The 23,605-nt window shown below is 35.8% G+C and overlaps 2 protein-coding genes across 2 annotated transcripts; one reads left to right on the top strand and one right to left on the bottom strand.

The window, feature by feature from the left end:
* The first annotated feature begins 20,244 nt into the window (after positions 1–20,244).
* Positions 20,245–20,595, top strand: LOC131875705 (uncharacterized). The gene has a single exon (XM_059220326.1). The coding sequence runs from the start codon at positions 20,245–20,247 to the stop codon at positions 20,593–20,595; it is 351 nt and encodes a 116-aa protein (XP_059076309.1).
* A 502-nt stretch (positions 20,596–21,097) lies between these two features.
* LOC131039886 (pathogenesis-related protein PR-4) lies at positions 21,098–21,917 on the bottom strand. The gene is made up of 2 exons (XM_057972739.2): positions 21,587–21,917; positions 21,098–21,468 (listed from the first exon to the last, which is right to left on the bottom strand). Exons 1-2 carry the CDS (start codon positions 21,851–21,853, stop codon positions 21,304–21,306), a joined length of 432 nt encoding a protein of 143 aa, XP_057828722.2. The 5' UTR covers positions 21,854–21,917; the 3' UTR covers positions 21,098–21,303.
* Positions 21,918–23,605: the final 1,688 nt, after the last annotated feature.

Here is a 23,605-nt window from a genome sequence, read left to right as displayed (position 1 = left end):
CCAGGATTTGGAAGCTATTACATTGGTCATTAATGATCTCCTCAGCATTATTGATTGCTTTGGTCAGTTCACTTAAACAATCAGGGAGGGAGCTAAATTTACCAGTTCCAATAGCTTTTAAAGTCTCAATTTTGTTGGCTTCTTGGGTTTGTTTAGCTTTTATGCTTTTTATTTCCTTCTGAACCCAGAGAAAAACCTTGTTGAAGTCGGTCGTGCCATTTTTGAAACAAAGGTCAATATCAAGGGCCTTGTCTCCTGCAGGATCCAAATTTACCTCCAGATCCACCTCCTTCAAATCTGCATTCTTAGTTTCCTTCATGGAAGTGTCCTCCACAGCCAGGCCCTTATCCTTAGAACCAGTCAAAATGGGGGAAAGGCTCTTAGCTTCCACATCCTTATTTCTCAGAGTTTTCCTTTTATGCTTCTGGCTAGAGAGGGAACTATGTTACAAATCATCTCATCTTGATAATGCATCATGAAGTGTGATCCTAAATATTGAAGAAAATAAGTTTACATAATCTAATCTAGAGATTTTGCAAGCTATAATCATAAACTATGGAAATTTCATTTCTTTAATGATATCTTTTATAAAAAAGCTATGTTACAAATCATTTCATCTTGATAAAATATCATAAAATATGATCTAGAACATTAATATGAAAGATAAATTTATATGATCTAAAACATTAATATAGAAAATAAATTTGCATGATCTAATCTAATCTAAAAAATAATTTAATTAATTTAACGAAACAAATGTAGGCTTCATATTGGTGGCTTGTTGAGGTTTAGCCCGTAGAAGAGGAAAACTTAGTCAATCCAATATCATGACTAACATTAATTTTCCTCCATGTTATAATTAAACCAAATGCCCTTTGACATCATACTCAATCTTTAATTTCATTGTTAATGCAAATAGGTTCATTACATAACTAATTAGTTAATCATATTTTCTAGTTTGACTTATTCATATTACTTAATTCTCCACTTATGAACTTTTTAAATTTTTTCTCAGCTCATGTGTTCCTCTTGATTTATGTGTTCCTCTTGATTTTTTCTTTCTAATTTTGACTAAAACTAACATGATGTCAAAATCCATGTTATCAAAATCTTTCCATTTGAACAAATCCTAGGACTAACTTAATCAAGAGTTCCTCATAAAACTAAATAAACTATCTATTGAGTAAAAAAATAAATAAAAGAAAAGAAAGAAAGAAAGAAGAAAAAAGAAAGAAATAAAAGAAAAGAAGAGCTAAAAGCTCTAAGTAAAAAAACTTTCTTACAAATTTTTAACTATACCTAGGCCCCTAGCAATCTGCCCCTCTACCCATTCTAGATTAATTTGTTTGGACATTTCAATCTATTTGCATAGTTTGATGCCATATTTAGGTTTTCTGGTTTGAAGCATATTTTGTTTTGTAGGGTTTCTAATAGTTTCGCTTGGTTTTTTCCCTTTTGGCTCTCAATTAATCACCATCCATAGTGTGATAAAGCCCTAGCACTTGTCCATTCATATTTGCAGATTTGTTGCATTCACAGTTCACCAGTACTGTATTCCTTGTGCTTGATGTCAATCTGGTTGAACTCATTAACATCCATTTGCACATTGATCATTGATCAGTTATTCTTTTGTGTCTCACTTTGAAACCTGCATCCATAAGATTACTCAATAAATTTATTAAAAATGCAGAAAAGATATTTACAATAAATGTCTGTAAACAAAAATTCATTTTTGAAACAATTTGACATGCAAATTGTGTAAGTGTTATTTTATTAGTCCAAATAAAATAGAACCCTCCCATTTGTCTTCAGCTAGATTCATAACTTTTTGAGGACTTTACATATGATTCTATCTCTTGACATATTTTGCATTTATTTTTTAAATATAAATATACTAATTAATTTATAATATCATCACATTATAATTTGACAGGTAAATTGATTCAATCATCCCAATATCAAATGAAACATTAATGTAGATTGATTTGACATGTTGCTTGAAGCCAAGTTATCCACACCAACTCATTCTAGCAGATTTCCCTTTTTCATTGCTACCCTGAACCATCCTTCCGAGTGGAACAGATAAAAGAGACAGCCTTCTTTATGTTTACCACTTGATAAAGAGCTAAAACCCACATTGATCTCAGGCTTCAATCGCAGGTTAATATGATAAAATTAATGAGTAGTTCATCTTCCCCAACTTCTTACATGCTAACGTCCTTATAAGCACCATGCTCCACCCCTCCAATTTCCAAATCCTTTTCAGGGAAATTCTGTAATTCATTATTTCTTTTTATTTCTTTTGATTTTTTCTTTCCTTCTGTTAACTAAGCAATTTATATTTTAGTGACATGAATTGAGGTATTTTGGTTCAAACAAATGAAGAATTCTTATATACAGTTTGTTGCCCTCGAATATCCGTATCCACTGTTAGTATTCACACAATCTGATTTTAGTCTAATTTTAAAAAAAAATGATTACCACATCAAGAATTATGAGTTAATTAGAAGTTTTAATGATTTCAATCATCATTTTTTCCATCAAATATTTCATTGGTATATTTGAAAGACAAAGTTCAAATAAAGAGCTTATTAATGTACTTCTTTTCATAATCAAATTTTAATTTCTTTTTAGAATGGAGATCCTATACACTCTTTGGAAGGATAGAAATGCTGTTATTTTTTCTCATAGTTGTTTAGATATTAATGTTTGGCTTTATGTTAAAGCTTGCATTTGTAACAATGTATTAATTCAGATTCAGGTACAAGCTAACAAGGTGGCCCACCTTCAGGAGCTTCTCCAACACTGGAGCAATGCCCCTTGTGCGATTGCCCTAGTACCGCCGGACTTTGTCTCTGTCGACTGTACTCCGCCCTGTGGCTGCAGCCACGGTCTCAGCTCCTCTGCCCGCCGTTGTCAGACCCGTCGGGCTCGAGAGACGACTTCTCCGCCATGTCGGGGCTCTGCCTCGGGGTGGCCCTCTACTGCTCCTGTGACTTTTGCTCCTCTTGGGTGGCCCTCTACCACCACTTTAAAGTTTCCTCACCTCTAGCGATCTCACCTCCCACATAGGAGGAAGGAAAAATTGAAAAAGATCCTGAAGATGGGTGGTCTATGCTAGACCAGATTCCTAGCCCCGCTGATGAATAGCTTGTTTTAATTATCACATCAAAATTTATAAATCAATAATTTTTTTTAACAATTTCAATAATCATTTCCTCCTTCCAATACTTGAATGCAACACTTGAAAGTGTAACCTAAACAGAGCTTATTAATGTGTTTCTCTATAGAATAAAATTTTGATTTCCATTTTCTTAAGAACCCCTTAAAATTCTTTATGATTATCACATAAAAAATGTTTAATTATTTCAATCACCATTTTTCCCTTACAATACTTATTTGGCAGGCCTAAAAGCATAACCTAAACAAATAGCTTAATGTGCTTCTTATCAACTCAAATTATAATTTCCATATTGTAAACAACAATCCTATTTTATTTAAAACTAAAGACCTACCACAAAGATCCTAACACAATCTTCATAATTAATTTTTTTTAAAAATAAAATCACCAAAAACATAGATTTTAATTTAACCAACTAATTTTCAATTTCTTAATATCATTAATATTTGTAAAATTTAAAAATATACAATTAATATTAAAAATAATTTTATATTATTTATAATAATTTCAAACAATTAATTTTTTTTTGTAAGATTACTTTATTCTCTCGTCTTTCCATAAGAGTCTAGAAAAACCTATTCTTTGCAGTTCTCGATGTTGTTTTGAGCTGAACATTAACAATTTGTGTAGGAAAAAAGGGACTTGTTCAAATAACCCAATTAGTCTATGCCCCAAGTCTCCATTTTTATAAACAACTTAGAGGACTTGACTATGCATGTCATATAATGTGATCAAGTGGGACCCATCATTAAATATTATAAAAAATATTTATTTGTTTTTTTATTATAAAAAGAATGTAAACATCATAGTTTGTATTTAATGGATGTAACTAATATTTAGATTTATGAGAATTGATATATATAAATCTTATCATCAATATTCTAAACTAATATAAATTGTACACATTTTCTTTCCATCTAGAAGATATGGAGTTCATATTCTAGTATAAAGTCTATATAATCAATTGTTAGTCATAATAAAAGACTATAATACAAATTTTTCATAGTGTCCCTAAAGTCATGCACATTATTCATCAAAATTTGTTAACTGTTTTTAATATTTTCTTTTGCATGTTCTCAATGTATTGAACATGGTTTTGCATTAGGAGGATGTTGGCATTTGAATTTTTACACTTTTTTGTATATGAAAATGTGTTTGAACCATCATACTAGTTAATTCATGATCAGTCAAGTGGACAATTGTTCAACACAATCATAGGTGAACTAAAAATAAGATACATAAATTTGGAGTTCTAAATAAGATACATAAATTTGGAGTTCTCAATATCTTGGCGACTGATTGTAACTATTGAAAAGGGGATCAAAATATATCAAATAGCTTTGCCAATTTTATAGTCTAATATAGTTAAATGTATGCATAGTTTATATTGTTATATAGACATAAAGCTAATAACTAACATTACTAGGTGAGAGCATGAAGTAGATGCCTATGTACATGTTATGTAATGTTCAACCATAGTTTAATGGGAAAAATAGATAACATCTACCAACAATTTAATTTACTTCATTTATACAACACTATTACCTAGGGATTATTATTTCTACCATAATTAACATTGGTCTTAAGGCCACTATTTCTAGTTTGATAAAATGTAAACAATGATCTAATGAGATATTTCATGATTATTTTATTCAATGTTTATCCTTGTCCACTAAAATGCACTATCAAATTTTAGATGATGAGTTCCAAACATTGTTTATAAAGGGGTCTCTTACCTACACCAAAAAAAAATGTATGTAAATTGTGTGCAAATAAATGTGACAACAATGAACATTCTAGGATAAGGTAAATTGATCTATCATAATTTTATTCACAAACACTTAATATTAGACAAAATTAGAAGATCATAATAACATAAAAAAACTTTTTTTTTTTAATGAGAATCTCCTAGTTGCACTCTAAAATGGTTTAGTCCAAATTGATTAAAGATGTGTGCTCAAATTTTAACAAAATAATATTGCATTCACCAAGTTAACAAATGAACTAATATTTGTATGAATTTTCACATCTTCCATCATACCATTCCACCCTTTCAATTTTACACCAATTTCTTTTGTTAAAGAGGGTGCTATTGTTTCACACAAAAATAAAAGGAAGCAAAAGAAGGGAAAAAAAGTTACTAATCTGATTAACTTGGGCAAAGAAAGAGGAAGTTTGACTAACTTAATAGTCATCTTTACCAATCCTAAACTCCTCTTCTCTTCCATTCACTACCTTGATCAAGTAGACTTTTGAAAATTCATGTTGAAAAACTAAATGTATTTCTTAAATGAATAAGACTTTAAATTGAAAATTGAAGATTTCTCTGCATTTCCTTTCTCCGTGGAGTGGAGAGTTGGCCCTTTTTTAGGTTCAGATTACTTTCCTATCACTTTAAGTATGGCAGGGGATTTTAAATTCTCCAAGGTCCCTTTTAAATTTGCGAATATGTGGATGAAGGACACTAATTTTTTGTCCCTGGTAGAACAATGGTGGAATGAGGACTGTTTTGAAGATTCTAAATTGTACTATTTTGTGGCAAAGTTGAAAAATGTCGAGAGAAAGTTACTTAGGTGGAATGCTTCTCATTTTAAGAGTATTTTTGAAACAAAAAAGTCCTTGGAGTCATAGTTAGATGAATTGAATGAAAATATCCTCAGAGATGGTACGTCGCAAGAGGAATTTGTCAGAGAGAGGGAATTATTGGTAGAATATGAAGATATCCTCATGAAGGAAGAAATATTTTGGAACAAAAATCTAGGGAAGTTTGGCTTCAGGTGGGGGATAAAAAAACCAAGTTTTTTCATAATGTTACTAAGAAAAGGAGGAGTAGAAACAAAATTTTAAAATTGGAGGTACTAGGAAACCATATCTTTGAAGATCCTCAGGAAATCACTAAAGAGATCATTTATTTTTTCACCGCCCTTCTAAATAATGAGGTTGGATCTAATCTCAAGAAACAAAATAAATGCCTTACATTCATCCCCAAAATCATCTCAGATGAACAAAATAAGAGATTAGCAGAGAAGTTTTCTTTGGAGGAAGTTATAGAGGCACTTAACCAATTCCCACCAAACAAAGCACCTGGCCTAGATAGTTTTCCTACTGGCTTCTTTAAAAAGTATTGGCATATTTTAGGTCCAAAGATGGTGGAAGCTTTTGAGTCATTCGGAAAATATGGGAATATCTTGAAAGGGATCAATAATACCTTTATTGCCCTCATCCCAAAGAAAGAGAAAGCATCAAAAGTTGGGGACTTCAGGCCTATTTCTATTTGCAACATGGTGTATAAAATTATATCTAAAGTCTTGACAAATAGATTAAAACCCTTATTGGATAGCATAATTTTAGAAGAGAAAACTCAGTTTGTTCCAGGGAGATCCATTTTGGATGGGGTAATAGTATCTCAAGAAGCTATTCATACTCTTCAGAACACAAACAAAGCATGGATGATCATAAAGCTAGATATTTTTAAGGCTTATGATAGTGTAGATTGGTTCTTCCTATGTAAGGTAATGCAGACCTTTGGATTTAATGGTCAATGGATTAAATGGATTTTTGAATGCATTTCAGCCCCCAAGTTCTCAATCCTTATTAATGGGAAACCTGAAGGATACTTTTCATCATCTACAAGCATTCGCCGAGGAGATCCCCTGTCTCCATTTCTTTATATTATAATGGTAGAAGCCTTTGGTAGGGCAATCAATTTATACCAGCACAATGGGGTAAATGAAGGAGTAAAGATAACAAGGAAATTTATTGCTACTCATCAACAATTTGTGGATGATAACATACTCTTGGGTTAAGCCAAAGTCAAAGAAGCTAGACACATCTTTAATCTTTTAACCTCATTTGGAAAGGCATCATGCCAGTTGATCAATAAGGAGAAATAAAAAAAATTCTTCTTCTTAACCTTCCAATCAGTGGAGCTTAGAATTTTGAAAATTCTCAATTGCAGAAAGGGTAGTCTTCCATGTACTTACCTAAGTATCCCATTAGATAAAGGTTTGAGAAATTCTAAGTTATGGGATCCTCTAAAAATTAAATTTGATCTTAGCATTAATTCTTGGAAAGGTAAATGGTTGTCTTGGGCAAGTAGATTAGTAATTATTCATGTAGTTATCTCAACTCTTCCCATTTACTTGTTGTCATATCTGGCTTTAATGACATGAATGAATGTCTTTATTATTAAGAAAATAAGAAATTTATTTTGGAAAAATATGGAGGAACAACATAAAATAGCTCTGATTGCATGGAATAAAATCTGTAAATCAAAGGCTCTTGGTGGCTTGGGTATCAGGATCAACTTCTTCAAAATCAAGCATTAGGAGCAAAGCTTGTTTGGAAAATGAGTAAAGACCCATCATCAAGATGGGTAAGTTTAATGCAAGCCAAATATATTGATAGTAAAGACACTAGGAGTTTTCAGAGAGTCAATAATCACCCAAAGGGTTCAAGAATTTGGAACTTCTTAATGAAGAACAAATCCCTTATTGTAGATTTTATTTTAATTGGGATATCCATGATGGCTCATCCTGTCTCTTTTGGGAGGACTCAGGGGGGTGCTATCCGTGAATTGACAACTTAGTCTCGATTCAAAGTTTGAAATCTTGGTGTATACAAAATTGGGGTGTCTTTTTTAGAGATTACATATTATTATTAGGAAATGATACCTCCATGAATTGGAAATGGAATTTTTTTGAAGGATTGCTTATACCTAATGATGATGTTCTGCAATTGCAAGAGATACTAAAGAATCACCAAGTGATTATTATAAGTGGTTTTGACTCATTACTTTGGACTCCCTCTAAGTCTGGTCAATACAGTGTCAAGGTTGGTTATTCTCTCTTAACCAATCAAGAGGGTAATAATTGTTGGCAATTGACACTCATTTAGTTTCTTATGTTGTCATTGATGGTAAAATAGGAAGCATGTTTTGGTTTGGATTCAGATCCAACAGACACTTCACCGGCATCAAGGATTTCAAGCTAACTGGCAAACTAAGTACCGATATGGGAAGCCGACATCATTTGGAGAATTAGAAACCGACATCACTTGGAGATCTAGCAAAGGGTAGTAATCGACAAAGCATTTTATAATTCATATATATTTGTAATGAGCCGATATTTATTATCAATGTAAGCCACCATAGGACATGAAAGTTTGTAAGGGTATATAAGTCAGTCTATTAGGTAATTTTGATATATAGAATATTAGATGAGATCAGTGATGCAAAATTATGTATGCGAGATCATTTGTATGCAAAAGCAATATTTTGTAATGATCTATAGATGATCTTAGAGGTGCTCATAAGTGTATGTTATTCCGACAAGGGTTTAGGGTTTAATAACCAAAACAGTAAGAGGTTTAACCGAAACTCAATCTGGCATAGCAGATGCATTCTATGAGTTCAGTTTTGTGTTTTTGTATCAGAAAGTGATTGTTCAACGAGACTATTAGTGATGAGCACTGTGCCTTCCTGCATGTGTCGGCCCCTATTATGTGTAATATCTCTTCATATGGGTAGTGAATTGATATTGTGGGTCACAAATCCCACCATGGTTTTTCCTCACTGAGGTTTTCCACGTATAAATTCTATGTGTTATGGTGTTCATTTATGTGGTTGAATTATTTGTTTCAGTTATATGTTTTTATGTTTACCAGTTGGTTAATACATACTTTGATAAGGCTAAAATCTTATATTCTGGTAGACCACCGATTCGCCCCCTCTCAGTGTTCTTGGATTCCAACAATTGGAAGCCTAACAACTTGAGGGAAATCCGAAATCCTAAGAGATGGGTTAGGAAGTCAGATGATCAATCGGGAGATGAAACTGCTCCAGTTACTCAACCTATAGAATAGAATGTTCTTGCACCAGTAGGAAGCTCATTCGATAATTGAGGCATATGCCTTAGGGGTAGTAAAATTTCATGAAAATCCTACATATTCACCAGGAAAGAGATCTGGGAGGAAGTTTGAAACATATGAGAAGGTTTATCTAGCATAAATATGTTGAATAGAGATCCAGAATGTCTCACCGGAAGGTATTTATGCAAATAAAAAATTAGGGTTTTTTCGAAGGATAAAAGGATGAATTCACCTCATTATGATCACCTTGCATTCAGAGCAAGTGAAAGGCAATTCAGAGTGACCAAAAGCAATCATCAGAGATTTCAATTGCATTCGAAGAAGATATCTAGGGTTTGTCACTGACGACTATTTCCGGTATTTTTCGCAATTCAATCATTTGAAATGGAGGCTAGTTCTTCTTATGTCCCCACTTTCATTTCAAATCCCACTATAGTAGAGGTTAAGGATCATTTGAGATGAATATTCAAAAGATGCACTCATATTTCAACTCTGGATGATTCGGTCGACACTTTTTCGAGGGTTCCTTAAGGTGTTGTTTATGTTTAGGATATCAGAGCATACATCCACTGCAATCTAGAGGAATTGGGGATAGCTAAAATCAAAACAATATAGATATCTAAACTATTAAACGACTTCGGAATCATCAAGCCTGAATTCAAACATATTGCAGACCTAGGGTTAACTAGAATCTTGGATATTCTTGATTTTGAGGATGCAATAAATCAGTACATACTGAGTAGAGTTAATGGTGAATTTATCTAGTTGGATAGACCCCACAAGATCACTAAGGAAGCAATCAGGGCTATCAGAGGTTTACCGCAGATAGGTCAGGAACCCGAGAAGAAGAAGATGTCAAATGATCAATTCAACATGCTCACAGATGCAATCTCTGATAATCGATCAATGAGAGTTAGTACCATTACTGACAAGGATTTCAAATTTGTTAGCATGATTATAGGTTACAAGGTAACCCAATCTAACCGACTTAACTCAATTTATAGCTCTTGTAATTTTGCTGCTTATCAAAAGTTGAAAAAGGATGAACAACATGATCTGTGTGAATGGATGAAATAATAATTTATTATAAATTTGGGTAAGATCAAGGGAGAAAAGAAAGGAGCTTTTTGGTATGGAAATTTGATAGTTTGCCTAATGCTTTTCTTCTTGAATCAAATACCGGGTTTGGGAAAAAGGCAATGGGCCTTTGATATACTGGTAGGGAGATAGATTAAGGATGCTATCACCAATTTGGGGAACCTACAAGATGACAAAGTCTGGGGATACTTTAAAAAATTTCAGAAAGCCATGAAGTTAAGGGAAAGAATTCCAAAGTACATAGTTGAGAAATACTCAACTAAAATCTATTTCATGGTGAAAAGAGATGAAACCCTTATGGAAGCTATGACACCCCAGAAGATATGGATTGAGGAAATGGGTTATGAGGTAGATGCAAACATTTTGAATGCATATGCTATGATGCTTATAGATGCACTGACAAATGAATCTCAACAAACATTTGGAACTGCCAAGCAAAAAGAACATGAAGTTAAAACAAAATTTAATCAAAAGAGAAGAGAGAGGTAGTAGAGAAGAGTAAGTCAATTTGTTGAAAAAGTTTCAAAAGATATCAAGGCTATAATTGGAGCCTCACTGGCCAAAGGTGAAGAAGTCAAGAAGAGGAAGCAACCTGAAGTTCTCATTGGACCAATTACTTCAGACATTGAGACTGGGGATGAAATTCCTTCTATCTTTCAAAAGGGTGCGGAGAAAGAAAGCAGAAGATCCAAAGGAGAAAGCTAAGGAGACAAGGAAGCAACTGACAAGGAAGGTAACCATCAAGGTACTAGCAAGCAAGCTAGCTCAAAATAAGCCTACTCAGAAGAAAAGGCTAGTAAAAGAAACTCCTGCATCATCTGGTAAGAAGAAGAAGGAAGACATAGATGAAGCTATTAGAACCGGTAATGTAATCATTATTCCTCCTATGTCTTGTGATGAGTTAATAGATGAGATAACTAAGGATGGTATTTTGAAGAAAATTCAACATTATTATGAACATCTGGATAATGATGAGCAAAAAGAAATTGAGGAAGCAGTTTTGTTATGCCTAGATATATATAAGAAGGCTTTAATAGAAATTGAAAAGCAAATACAGGTACAATTATATAATAATCTAAATGCTAGAAGATTATCCGTTGTAAAGGAAGACCGACACATAAAGATTCAAGAATTATTAACTATTTATGGTATAATTACCCCAGAAGAGATGGATATGTGCCTTGAAGTTGCAAATAAAACAATTTTCTGAAGCAAGCACATGACAGTTAGCCTTATGGCAGTCAGAGTAAAAGAAATAATCAGTGAAACCCACAAGGCATGGGTCAAATTCTTTATTGACCACCCTGATTTCTTTACATCACCGGTAGCTCATCCTAAGTCTGATATTATAGACATCCCAGTTAATACCAAAGGCAAAGGTGTAGGATATGGCCCAATCAAAATTTTGAAAGTTGCCAAGGAATTGAATAGAAACCTTGGCAGAAGCAAATGTACAGGATAAAGAGGAGATACCAATAGAAAAGGCTAGTGCACATATACTGGTAGACACACAAAATGTACAGGTTATAGATGTTGAGGACACTAGTCCTCTAGATCAAATTGTACAAGTTGAGGATACAATTAATGAGATACCAACAATAGCAGATGTTGCACCAAGTGGCAAAGCCACTAGTGCAAAAGAAGATGATATTGAGTGAAATAAACTGAAGGAGAAGGATAAAGGACAAAAATAGGAACGAGAAAATGATAAGAAAGATCAAACTAAAATTAGTGCTTCAACAAAATCATCAGAGAATATGGGAGAGGAATCCAGCAAAGAACTGATAGCCAACACTTCATTGTTGGTAATTAACACCTCCAATCCTATGAACATTGCAAATGTTGAGAAGAAGAGTATAACAAAGATGATTTCAACCGAACTCATGATGATTGTAGCTCAAAAAATGATCAAGGAAGGGATCGAGGAAAAGAAAACAATTTATCACTCCATTCCAATTTTGCACAAGTTAGTCCTAGAATGCCAAATTGATAAGGGAGAAAGCCCATCTGACAAGCTCAAAATTCTGACAGAACATATTTCAAAAGAATTTCAATCACTACAGCAGATGTGTAACCGTCATGCTTTGGACCAGTTTGCTCAGGCCAAAAGGGCCACTTTTGATCAATTGATTGAATCTGATAAAGTACAGATAGAAGATAGATGATGCTTTGAGGCAATGTACACATATTTACTGGGTATGCTGCAATTCAAGTTTACTTACAACATATATAGACAAAAGTATAAAGGATATTTAGAACAAAATTGCAAGCATTGTAAATAACTTTGATGGAGTAAATTCTTTAACCACATCTGTAGATGGTCAAATTTTGTTGTTAGAAGTCCATATTTCAGCTCTTGAAAGAGACAGAGATAAAAGCATATGGAGAGATAAAGAACTCAGAGGGTTAGTGAGTCCCCAGTTGGACACATTGTATGTACATAAGGAGTGTAAAGATATGATGGGAAAACCCACATTGACAGATCTCAAGGAAAAAGAATATCATGCATATGTCCTAAATGGAGTTGTGTTAATTTTAGCGAAATTCAAATCCGGTAGGGACACATATTTGGAGTTTTTGAAGAATGCTTACCCAGAAATTTTTAAGCTCACTCAACTCTGATAAGAATTTTAAGAGACATTCTCTTGTACAGAATTTCATTGACTTATTCATTCTTTGTACCATTTTTTGGCATTGATTCCAAAGGGGGAGAGATGTATGTGAAAAATAGAAAGGAGAAATATGTGGATCAGATTTTAGATGGCATATATTGCTTAGGGGGAGCACCATCACATTTCAAGTTCAACATGGCAGATTAAAACCATTTTTCACATGAGTGTTGCCATCAATGCCAAAGGGGGAGATTGTTGGCAATTGACACTCATTTGGTTTCTTATGTTGTCATTAATGGCAACATCGGTAACATATTTTGGTTTGGATTCACATCTGGAAGACACTTCACCGACATCAAGGATATCAAGGTAACTGACAAACTAGGTATCGGTATGGGAAACTGACATCATTTGGAGAACTGACAAAGAGTATTGGAAACCGACATCACTTGGAGATCCGACAAAGGGTAGTAACTGACAAAGCATTTTATAATTCATATATATTTGTAATGATCCAACATGTATTACCATTTTGTATTATCAATGTAAGCCGACATATGACATGAAAGTTTGTAAGGGTATATAAGTTAGTCTATTAGGTCATTTTGATATATATAACATTAGATGAGATCAGTGATGCAAAAATTATGTATGTGAGATCATTTGTATACGAAAGAAATATTTTGTAATGATCTTAGAGGTGCTCATAAGTGTATGTTATTCTAGCAAGGGTTTAGGGTTTAAGAACTAGAACAACAAGCGCTTTAAATGGAACTCAATCTAGCATAGCAAATGCATTATATGAGTTCAGTTTTGTGTTTTTGTATTTGAAAGTGATTGTAGTAAGTGAAACTCTTAGTGATGAGTAGTGTGTCTTCCTGCATGTGCAAGACCCTATTATGTGTAATATATTTTCACATGGCGAGTGATTTGATATTGTGGGTCACAAATCCCACCATGGTTTTTGCTCATTGAGGTTTTCCACATATAAATTATCTGTCTTATGGTGTTGATTTATGTGGTTGCATTATTTGTTTCAGTTATATGTGTTTATGTTTACTGGCTGGTGAATGTATGCTTTGATAAGGCTAAAATCTTATATTCCGATAGAACACTGATTCACCCCCCCCCCTTCTCAATGTTCTTGGATTCGAACAATAATCCTTGCGAGGGATGTTGGCCCACTACCAATAATCCCCCTCCCAGCGGCACTCACCATGGCCTACGTGATTCAAACTTGTGACCAAGCTCTGATACCACTTGTTACAAGCTAGGGTTGTCATTGCACCAAAAGATTGACCTATCAATGCTCGTTACAACCACTAGACTTATAGAATCCATAGGAGGTTGTTAAACCATGTCATGAATCCTTGTGATGGAAGTTGGCCCACTTCCAACAATAATAGCTTGGGAATCTCCCAAAAACTCTTATGGAGTGGAAAGCTAATACCAAAAGCAAGGGTTTTTGCATGGTTGGCTCTTAAAAGGAAAATTCTAACATCAGAAATATTTAAGAAGATGGGCTCTGAAGGACCCTCAAGGTATGTTCTATGTAAGGCATAGGAGGAATCATATGATCACCTGCTTCTAAATTGCCCATTTTCTGCCAAATGCTAGAGGTGGCTTTGTGCTAGACTAGGTTGGGTTTCAACTCTCCCCAATGATATAGTGACCCTATTTTAGGGTTGTCCTATTAGGCCAAAAGATGACCTACTTAGCTCATTATGGGAAATCAATCCATCTACTCTAATATGGGAAATATGGAAGGAAATAAATAGGAGAATTTTTGACAACAAAGCAAGGCAGGTAGATTCAATCCTTATCTCTATAGAAACATCAATAGTGGAAAATATCAACAGCAAGCTAGCTTTGAATGAAAATACCAGTAAAGAGTTTATGAAGCGTGATTCAACTCCTTAAACTCTCTTGCATCTTGATGATGAATCATGTAGTGTGATTCAAAATGTTGATGGAAAAAATTGCTCACACAATCTAATCCAGAAACTTGCATACAAGAAAAGAGTTTACGGATTGGGATGCAAGAATGCATTTAAGGGTATGGACTAAAGATCCCCTCGTACTTTGGGAGTTCGAATCAAAGAAGGATTCAGGCTGCCTGAGTTCCTCCTAGGCTTGGATGGTTAAAACTGAATTTTGATGGTGCCTCCAAGGGTAATCTAGGTCCATTTGGAATATGATGCATAATCAGGGATCATGAAGGTATAGTCAAAGGGAATATTTCTCATCCCATTCTCCTAGATACCAACAACATAGTAGAATTAAGTGCCCTCCTAATTGGACTAACATAATGTATTAATAGAGGAATTAAGTTTGTAGAGATTGAAGGGGATTTTTCTATTGCCATAAAAATTGTTCTGTTGGCTAAAACCCCTAATTGGAGATTACAAGCTCTTTTGGAGAAAATTATTTCAATAATGAGGAATTTGGATAATTTCTCATGTCGACATATATATAGGGAAGCGAACAGGGAAGCGGACTTGCTCTCAAAGTTAGTGGTGGAAGGAGTCAAAATCTCATGGTGGTTGGATGACCTTTGTTTGCAGGGAAGCTGTTGAGTTGTTGTGTAAAAAGTTTAAATTCAAACTTCAAACTTTCTATTTTCCTGCCAAAATTTTAAATGAGAAAGGGTCTATAAGCCAATTCACTTTGGGGTTTAACGTTTCCTTTCTTTAATTTATGATTCTCTCTGAATGATCTTGACTTGCCAACAATCTTGGATGACATGGAATCCTACTTGTACCTTTATATCTGAGTGGATCTTGCAGGCCCACATTTTCTTTTCTTTCTTGACAAGAGAGGTCATCTATTTTTGGCAACTGGAGCTAAATATCTTCCGAGGATAGAGGGCCTGCATTTTTGGTGGAAGGCTAAATTCTCTTTGAAGTAAGCAAGGCAACGCTCATTAAATTCCCCACTATTGTTGGCAAGGCATTTGATTTCAAATTTCCATAAGATCTTAGCAAAAAATTTTATGCCCGAGCAAGCTCTTATCTACCTTTCTGATGGTGGCCTTATAGCCTACTTGCCTTGTTTTGTGCCCGTTTTGGATGAAAAAGTTAATGCATCAATCATCTCATCTCATTTTTCACTAGACCCAGTAGCCTGCTTTCGAGTTGACACTCCAATTTCGCTAACCAGTCCTAATCTACAATGCACCTTCAAGGAGATTTTGGATTTGAAGCTTAAGTGAATTCTTTGTACTGTTAATCCCATGGTGATCTTGGCAACAAAGGTGGTGCTTGGGCAAGGGCACCTAGATAGGAAAGAGTACTACAGAGATAATACTTAGATAATATAATTCCTTTTCCAGGAGCAGACTTCAAATACCTCAAAATGCGCATAATTGCATTCATATGTTGCTCTCCAGGATTATGCATAAACTGGCTAACAATACTCAATGCATAGGCAAGGTCCGGCCTTATGTGTGCTAAGTACATCAATCTTCCTACAAGTCTCTGGTATCTTCCTTTATCAACTGGTACCTGATTAGACTCAATACATAACTTCAATCTTTCTTCCACTGGTGTATCAGCTGGTTGACATGCTGACATACCAGTTTCCCGTAACAAGTCTAAGGCATACTTTCTTTGAGATAGAAAGATCCCTTTATCAGATCGAGACACTTCGATCCCAAGGAAATATTTTAAGGGACCGAGGTCTTTCATTTCGAATTCTCTAGACAAGTAAACCTGTAGAGCCTTCCTTTCTTCAGGATCATTTCCTGTAACCACCATGTCATCCACATACACAATAAGTGCAGTGATCTTACCCTATTGTTTCTTTAGGAATAAAGTGTGGTCTGAATTGCTTTGATGGTAACCAAAGGCTTTCATAGACTTTGTGAATCTTCCGAACCACGCCCTCGAAGATTGTTTAATTCCATATAGTGACTTTTGTAATCTGTACACCTTATGACTATGTATTTCTGGTATCATGCATCCAGGTGGGAGTTCCATGTAGACTTCTTCGGACAACTCTCCATGTAGAAAGGCGTTCTTCACATCAAACTGTTGTAATGGCCAACCCAAGTTCGCAGCTAGAGACAACAAGACACGTACTGTATTGATTTTAGCTATAGGTGCAAATGTCTCTGTATAATCGATCCCATAGGTTTGGGTGTACCCTTTTGCCACCAGTCTCGCCTTAAAGCGTTCAATTGTACCATCTGCTTTGTACTTCATAGTACAAACCCAACGACATCCAACTGGTTTCTTTCCTGGTGGATGGTCAACAAGTTCCCAGGTTTTATTTTCCTACAATGATTTCATCTCCTCATTCATAGCGGCTTTCCATCTTGGGTTAGCTAAGGCTTCCTGCACATTGTTAGGAATAGATACAGTAGATAACTGATTTACAAATGACTGATTTGATTCTGACAAACGATGGTTAGACACATAATGACTCATGGGATATCTAACTTTACTAGAAAGTTCGGGTTCATATGTGGGTTTAGGGATACCTCTGGTGAGACGCTGTGGTAGCTGTTTTCTAGATGGTTCAGGAACATCCTCAGTAAGTGATTGGTGTGGTGTATTGGTTGCCTGTGGGGTGAGGGACTCGAATGAAGGTGAAGCCACAACTTTTGTTTCTGGGTGTTCATCACTATTTTGATCCAAGGTTATATCATACACCTCCAATTCACCCACTTCTTGATTAATAGGTTCAGAGAGTTCCACTTCTTTAGAGATGTCTAAGTTACCCACATCTTCAGAGATGTGAACATCAACATCTTTAGAGATGTGATCATCATAGTGTAGAGTCTGAATTTCCTTTTGGTACTCCCCCTGAAGTTCAGGCTCAGAGGAAAAATACATCGAGTCTTCATGAAAAACTACATCCAATGTAATAAACATTCGTTGGGTTGGAGGATGATAGCATCGGTACCCCTTTTGATTAGAAACATATCCTAGAAAGACACATCGCAGTGCTCGAGGAGATAACTTGTTGCGCTGATGCTTATGGAGGTGTACAAATGCTACACAACCAAAGACGTGAGAAGGTAAATTTGGGACAGCTGGAGCAACAACCGCCTCAGCAAGAACCTGGGATGGTGTCTGGAAATCAATAGTGCTGGAGGGTACCCGGTTAATCAAATATGCTGCAGAGGTAAGTGCTTCACCCCAATAAGACAATGGCATATGGGCTTCTATCAACGAAGCATGGACAACCTCCAACAAGTGATGATTTTTTCTCTCAGCCACCCCATTCTGCTGAGGTGTATTGGAACAAGTAGTTTGATGTATAATTCCGTGTGCTTCCAGATACTGTTGAAGTTCAGAACTCAAATATTCACCTCCATTGTCACTATGGAGAACCTGAACTTGTGCATTGTACTGAGTACGAACCATGTTATAAAATTTTTGAAATAACAAGCTCACTTCACTTTTAGACTTCATTAAGCACACCCAAGTCATTCTAGTACAATCGTCAATAAAAGTAACAAACCAACGTGATCCACCCAATGTAGTGACTTTGGACGGACCCCAAACATCAGAATGTATGACCATAAAAGGAACTAGACTTTTATTCAAAGTTAATGGAAAAGAATCACGATGGCTTTTTGCAAGTTCACAAACTTCACACCGGAAGCTAGAAACAACAAATTTTGCAAATAAACTAGGAAAAAATTTCTTCAAGTAACCAAAGGAAGCATGCCCCAGACGTAGATGCCATAACCAGATTTCAGATTTATGCTTCTCCCCCTCAGAGCTATCCACCATTAGAGCTTGACGCAGCTTGTCCGAACTCTTTGACACCAAGTCCAAGTAATACAACTTCCCTTGCCTAACACCACAACCAATCGTTTGCCTCGTTTGGATGTCCTTAAACACACAAAAATCAGGCCAGAAAATTACAACACAAAGTAAAGCAGCAGTGATTTGGGAAACTGACAACAAATTGTAATCCAAAGATGGAACAACTAAAACAGAATCTAGATTCAAATTATCAGTGAGAGGTAAGGGTCCTTCTCCGATAACTAGGGCTGAAGAGCCATTGGCAGTGGAAACAAATTTTTGTGAGGACGGTTTAAGAGATGAGACCTATCTAGAATCAAACATCATATGATCCGTAGCACCAGAATCAATTATCCATGCACTATTAGAAACAAGTGCAGACATATTTAAAAACTTACCACCATTACCTGCCGTTGTTGCTAATGCTGAGATCTGTCCAGCAACATCATCCTCTGTCTTTGTTTCAACAAACGCAGCACTGGAGGTCTTTTTGGAATTCTTCTTCCGTGAATCGCGGCTACAATCCCACCATTCTGGATACCCCACAAGTTCAAAGCAGTGACTTTTGGTATGACCAGTTTGATTGCAATGGGTGCATTTGTAGGTGGATTTATCGACACCATTAGTGATCTTAGGCGTGCTTTGAGAAGGCCAGTTCTGATTAGATCGGTTTTGGGTCACCATCGCTGAAGCTTCAGCCTTTTATAGTTCTCCAATCATTGTTGTACGTCGAACAGATTCATGGCAGACCAATGCATAACATGCTTCTAATTCAGGAATAGGATCCTTTCTCAAAATTTCACCGCAGACTTGTTCGAAGTCACCATCTAATCCAGCAAGAAAAATATGCACCCTTTGTCGCTGAACTAATTTTCGGTAAGATTCAACATCGTTCTCACTTTCCATGATCACCTTATCACGATGATCCAACTCACCAAAAATCTCGGTTAACTCTCCATAATACCCAGAGAGTGTTCTGCCATTCTGTTTGGCAGAGAAAGCCCTCTGATTCAAGACAAATACCTGCAGTTCATCTGCTCCATCATAAAAAGCCTTAGAAAGGGCTTTCCAAATATCTCGAGCAGTGGGTAAGCGAATGTATCGCTTCATAATTTCTGGGGACATAGACATCAACAGCCATCTCTTGACCTTTTGATTGTCTGCATACCACTTCTCATATCCATCATCCTTCTCAGTAGGTGGCTGTGAATTACCACGAATGAAAGAGAGTTTCTCCTTCTCAGCAATATGCATCTCCATGATTTGAGACCACAAATCATAGTTTGTTTCATCGAGTACAATCCCTGCATTGAAGGATGAACCTTCGGATTGAATAATAATGGGAGCAGATTTGGGCTGAAATACTTCCGAATCTGAATCGCCCATGGTTCAATGAAGGGGAAACAAATGATTCAAATTTCGAAGCTCTGATACCAATTTAAAAACAGAAACTGAGAATAATATTTTCATTCTTATTTTTTACAATGAATCTGTACAGGTTCATATACATCTCTAGATCCTACAATCATGCTGTGTGCATTATGCATACAGCTACACTATCTACAGGATAGGAAAGTATCCGAAAACAGTTAAGGAAAAATCAGAAGACAGTTTAGGAAAGAATCAGAAAAATAAGAATATCGCAACACTTGGTGACACTGTCAGTTTCTATCCTCTTCTTCTGGACCTAAAAGGACCAGCGCTTAAAACTCACAGACAATATGCTTGCATGGCGAGAGATTACCTGAAATGGAGGGTTCTGACCCATATGTCCCAAGACCAGGATAAGGAGCTTATCTTCAAATATTTTGCCATTCTAAATGGCTTCCTGGAGGCTGATGAGGAGGAGAGTGGAGCTGTGTCGGCTAAAAAACAAAATGCAGAAGAAGGTGGCAATGGGACTGGTGAAGGACTTGCAGATTCTCCTACGGAAAATGTGGGCGGTCGTGGCCGTGGGCGCTCTTGCAGGGGTCGACCTGGAACGGGAAGCTGTGGTCGGGGTCATGGGCGTGGGAGAGGCAGAGGCCGTACTCTGCTTCATAGAAATGATGGTCGAGCTGGAACCTCTCGGGTTAGCTAAGACCCGAGGGCTTTAAGATAGGCCTTAGCTTTGCTGATCAGATCTTAGGTGTTTTTTTGAAACTTTATTGGACTTTGTTTATCAGCATATTATGAATCCTCTATTTTGTTTGCTGCTCAAATTCCCCGTTCAGACTCGTTTAATGGTTGCCTTTATTGATAAAAATAAATAAAAATTGAAGATAATAATCCCAACTTGATTAAAATTACCCTTAAAAAAACGCTAAAATCATCCATGCTTCTGCGGAATGCGTCGAATTAATTATAATTTCAAAGAATCTGGTCGATGTAGAGAATTCAGGAATGAAAACAATATGCAGATCCATACTCATTAACCCAAATACGGTGCCAGCATCTATATAACTTACTTGAGAGAAAGCGGATTAAATTAACACTTTTTAAAATACATAAACATGTTTACCTTAAAGTTTTATCAATAATGTAATATTTATCAATCACTTCTTGTTATTTTCCGTGCTTAAATATTGAGTTAAAACCACAAATCAATAAAAAATCTGATAATGGAATGTTAATTAGATAGATCATCTCAGAAGTAAACTTCCTCAGACGTAAAGCCATTGTTCACAATAGATGAACATTATTTCCATAATTGAATCCATATAAATATCCTTGGACTCATTCCCATCTCAGTCCTTTTATTCTAGAATCTATATTAAGTTGACTGAATTGGGCCGCCATTATATTGTGATTAGCAGCTAACAAACTCATAATCCACCTGCAGATGACCGGCATTGTATCCATTGCCATTGGTGTCAATCTTGTTGAATTCATTAACGTCCAAGTCAAGGCCTCCATTGGAACATTGATCAACTATTCTCACTGTTGTCTGTGCCTGTGTGTCTCGGTTTGTCACCTGCAATTTAACACCACAAGAGTACTCAATAAATTTATATAAGATACGGATTTAGATCCTATCAATATAAATACCATTGAATCTGAAAAACTAAAGAGAGAGGGAGACGATTAATTACCTTTAAACATTTGCCACAGGAGGCTTGTCCAGTTGGGCCAACAGGTCCGCAGAAGGCAGTCCAACCATATTTCATGCGCCAATCGAGGGGCTTGTCTGCGTCCCACGTGGCACAGTAAACAGATGCCGTGTTCAAATCCCACCCAATATTCTGAGGATTGTAAAGATTATATGTTGCCCTAACATTGCTGGCTTGTTGAGCATTAGCCTGAAAGGCCAGAAAACTTAAGCAACCCAATATTACCACAAACATAACTCTATTCTCCATCTTACAATACAAACTAGTTTCTTCTTCCCAGTTCCTCAAAATGCTTCTGAACTTAATATTGATGTTTCTATTGGGGTATTTATAGATAATTAATGCAAGGGAAACGGGTCGTAAATATTTCGGGCATTAAAGAGACGTGTTCAAACAAATCACGGAATCAAAAAGACCCGCTCAGTCTATGCCTCAAGTCTAACCATATCTCTAGACTTGCCTTCTCATTCGTCAATTGAAATTATACACAAGTCAATATTTGATATCATCCAGAAGCTTCATTCCGCTGGTCTTTAGTAAACACGTGTTAATCAATATTTGACAATCATGCACAGAATTTTGTTTTCAATCTCCTTATGTTGGTCTTTACTATATGTATGGCTGACACTCGTTATTTCGTGAGGAGACTGAGATAGTGATCATCTTTTGGATAAAGACTGTGACAGATCAAAATATGTTTGAAAACATAGGGTAATGTTTGGAGTGTTACGGAAGGATGAGACTAAGGAAAACCGTGTTAAAGTGGAAGAGGTAAGGGATACGTTTGGTAGGTAGTGATATATAGATGATGTGAAGAGAAAGGTTAGTGTTATTTCAGGGTTTCTGTCTTTTAAAAGATATAAGTGATGATTAGTTGAAAAGAAAGAACCATAAATTTTTAAATCTTAAAAGTTGTTTCTGCCTCTTTCGTTTAATTAAGGAGACGAGCCTAATGAAAGAAAAGAGGAAAGAGGGAAAATCCTGTTAGAACAAAACCCCCCTCCCCCTACCTTATTAAGTTTAACTAAAGATGCAAGCCTAATAAAAGGAAAGAGGAAAGAGGGAAAACCTGGTGGGAACAAAATACCCTCTCTAAATAGACACTAGAAATGCAGGGTAACTATTGTGTTGCAGCGTCTTTCACCCCAAGAAAGCTCTCATAGAAAGTGAAATTTTTGCTCAACGAACATCTTCATGAAGATATCAACAATTTGGTGAGAAGTGAGAAAATACTGATGACTCCATCATGGATCAAACCTCAGATATACTGCATGTGAATCTCGATATGTTTGGTCATCTATCATTGTACTGGATCTCTACAAAACTTTAGTGTACTTTGATTATGAGACCAAATGATAGTTGAATGATAAAAAGGATACCAATCTCAGTCAGGAAGTTCTACAACTAAATTGTTTGAATGATAGCATTGATTGCACCTCTATATTTAGCCTTTGCAAATGATAAATCAATGATAGACTACTCCAAACTTGACCAACATATGGGGCTAGATCCCAATTACTCCAAACTTGACCAACATATGGGGCTAGATCCCAAACTAATAACATGTCTGGAAGTGGATTTGCGATCAATGTTATCACTAGTCGAATCAGCAATTGTGTAGCCAATGAGATATAAAGTACCTCTTGTTGGATAATGAATCCCATTGCATATGGTTCCTTAAACATATCGAAGAATATCCTTTGCAGTTTTCCAATGTAGGTGATGTGGCTCTTGCATGTATCTGAAAATGACCCCCACTACATATGAGAGATTTGGATGAGAGTGAGTGAGATAAATAAGACTCCCCACAAGCTGATGATAGTGTGTGCTATCAACCAATGCTATATCATGTCCATCCTCAATCTTTACCCTCAATAGAAAAGGTGTGGTTGTTGGCTTGCACTCAGTCATGTGAAATCGAACCAAGAGATTTCTTGCAAACTTGGATTGAGCAATTTTGATTCCTAATACATTTTGGCCAATTTCATGTCCAAGGAAAAA

This window comes from Cryptomeria japonica, chromosome 5, assembly GCF_030272615.1.
Source record: "Cryptomeria japonica chromosome 5, Sugi_1.0, whole genome shotgun sequence".
In the NCBI taxonomy this organism is placed as follows: domain Eukaryota; kingdom Viridiplantae; phylum Streptophyta; class Pinopsida; order Cupressales; family Cupressaceae; genus Cryptomeria; species Cryptomeria japonica.
This window is presented reverse-complemented; position numbering and strand designations above follow the sequence as displayed.

Bases quoted from the DNA above. Each gene is read 5' to 3' on its own strand.
- LOC131875705 (XM_059220326.1), top strand. From the start codon at position 20,245: ATGGCGAGAGATTACCTGAAATGGAGGGTTCTGACCCATATGTCCCAA.
- LOC131039886 (XM_057972739.2), bottom strand. From the start codon at position 21,853: ATGGAGAATAGAGTTATGTTTGTGGTAATATTGGGTTGCTTAAGTTTT. The intron at 21,469-21,586 runs GTAATTAATCGT...GTTAAATTGCAG, and splicing joins CCTGTGGCAAATGTTTAAAG to GTGACAAACCGAGACACACA.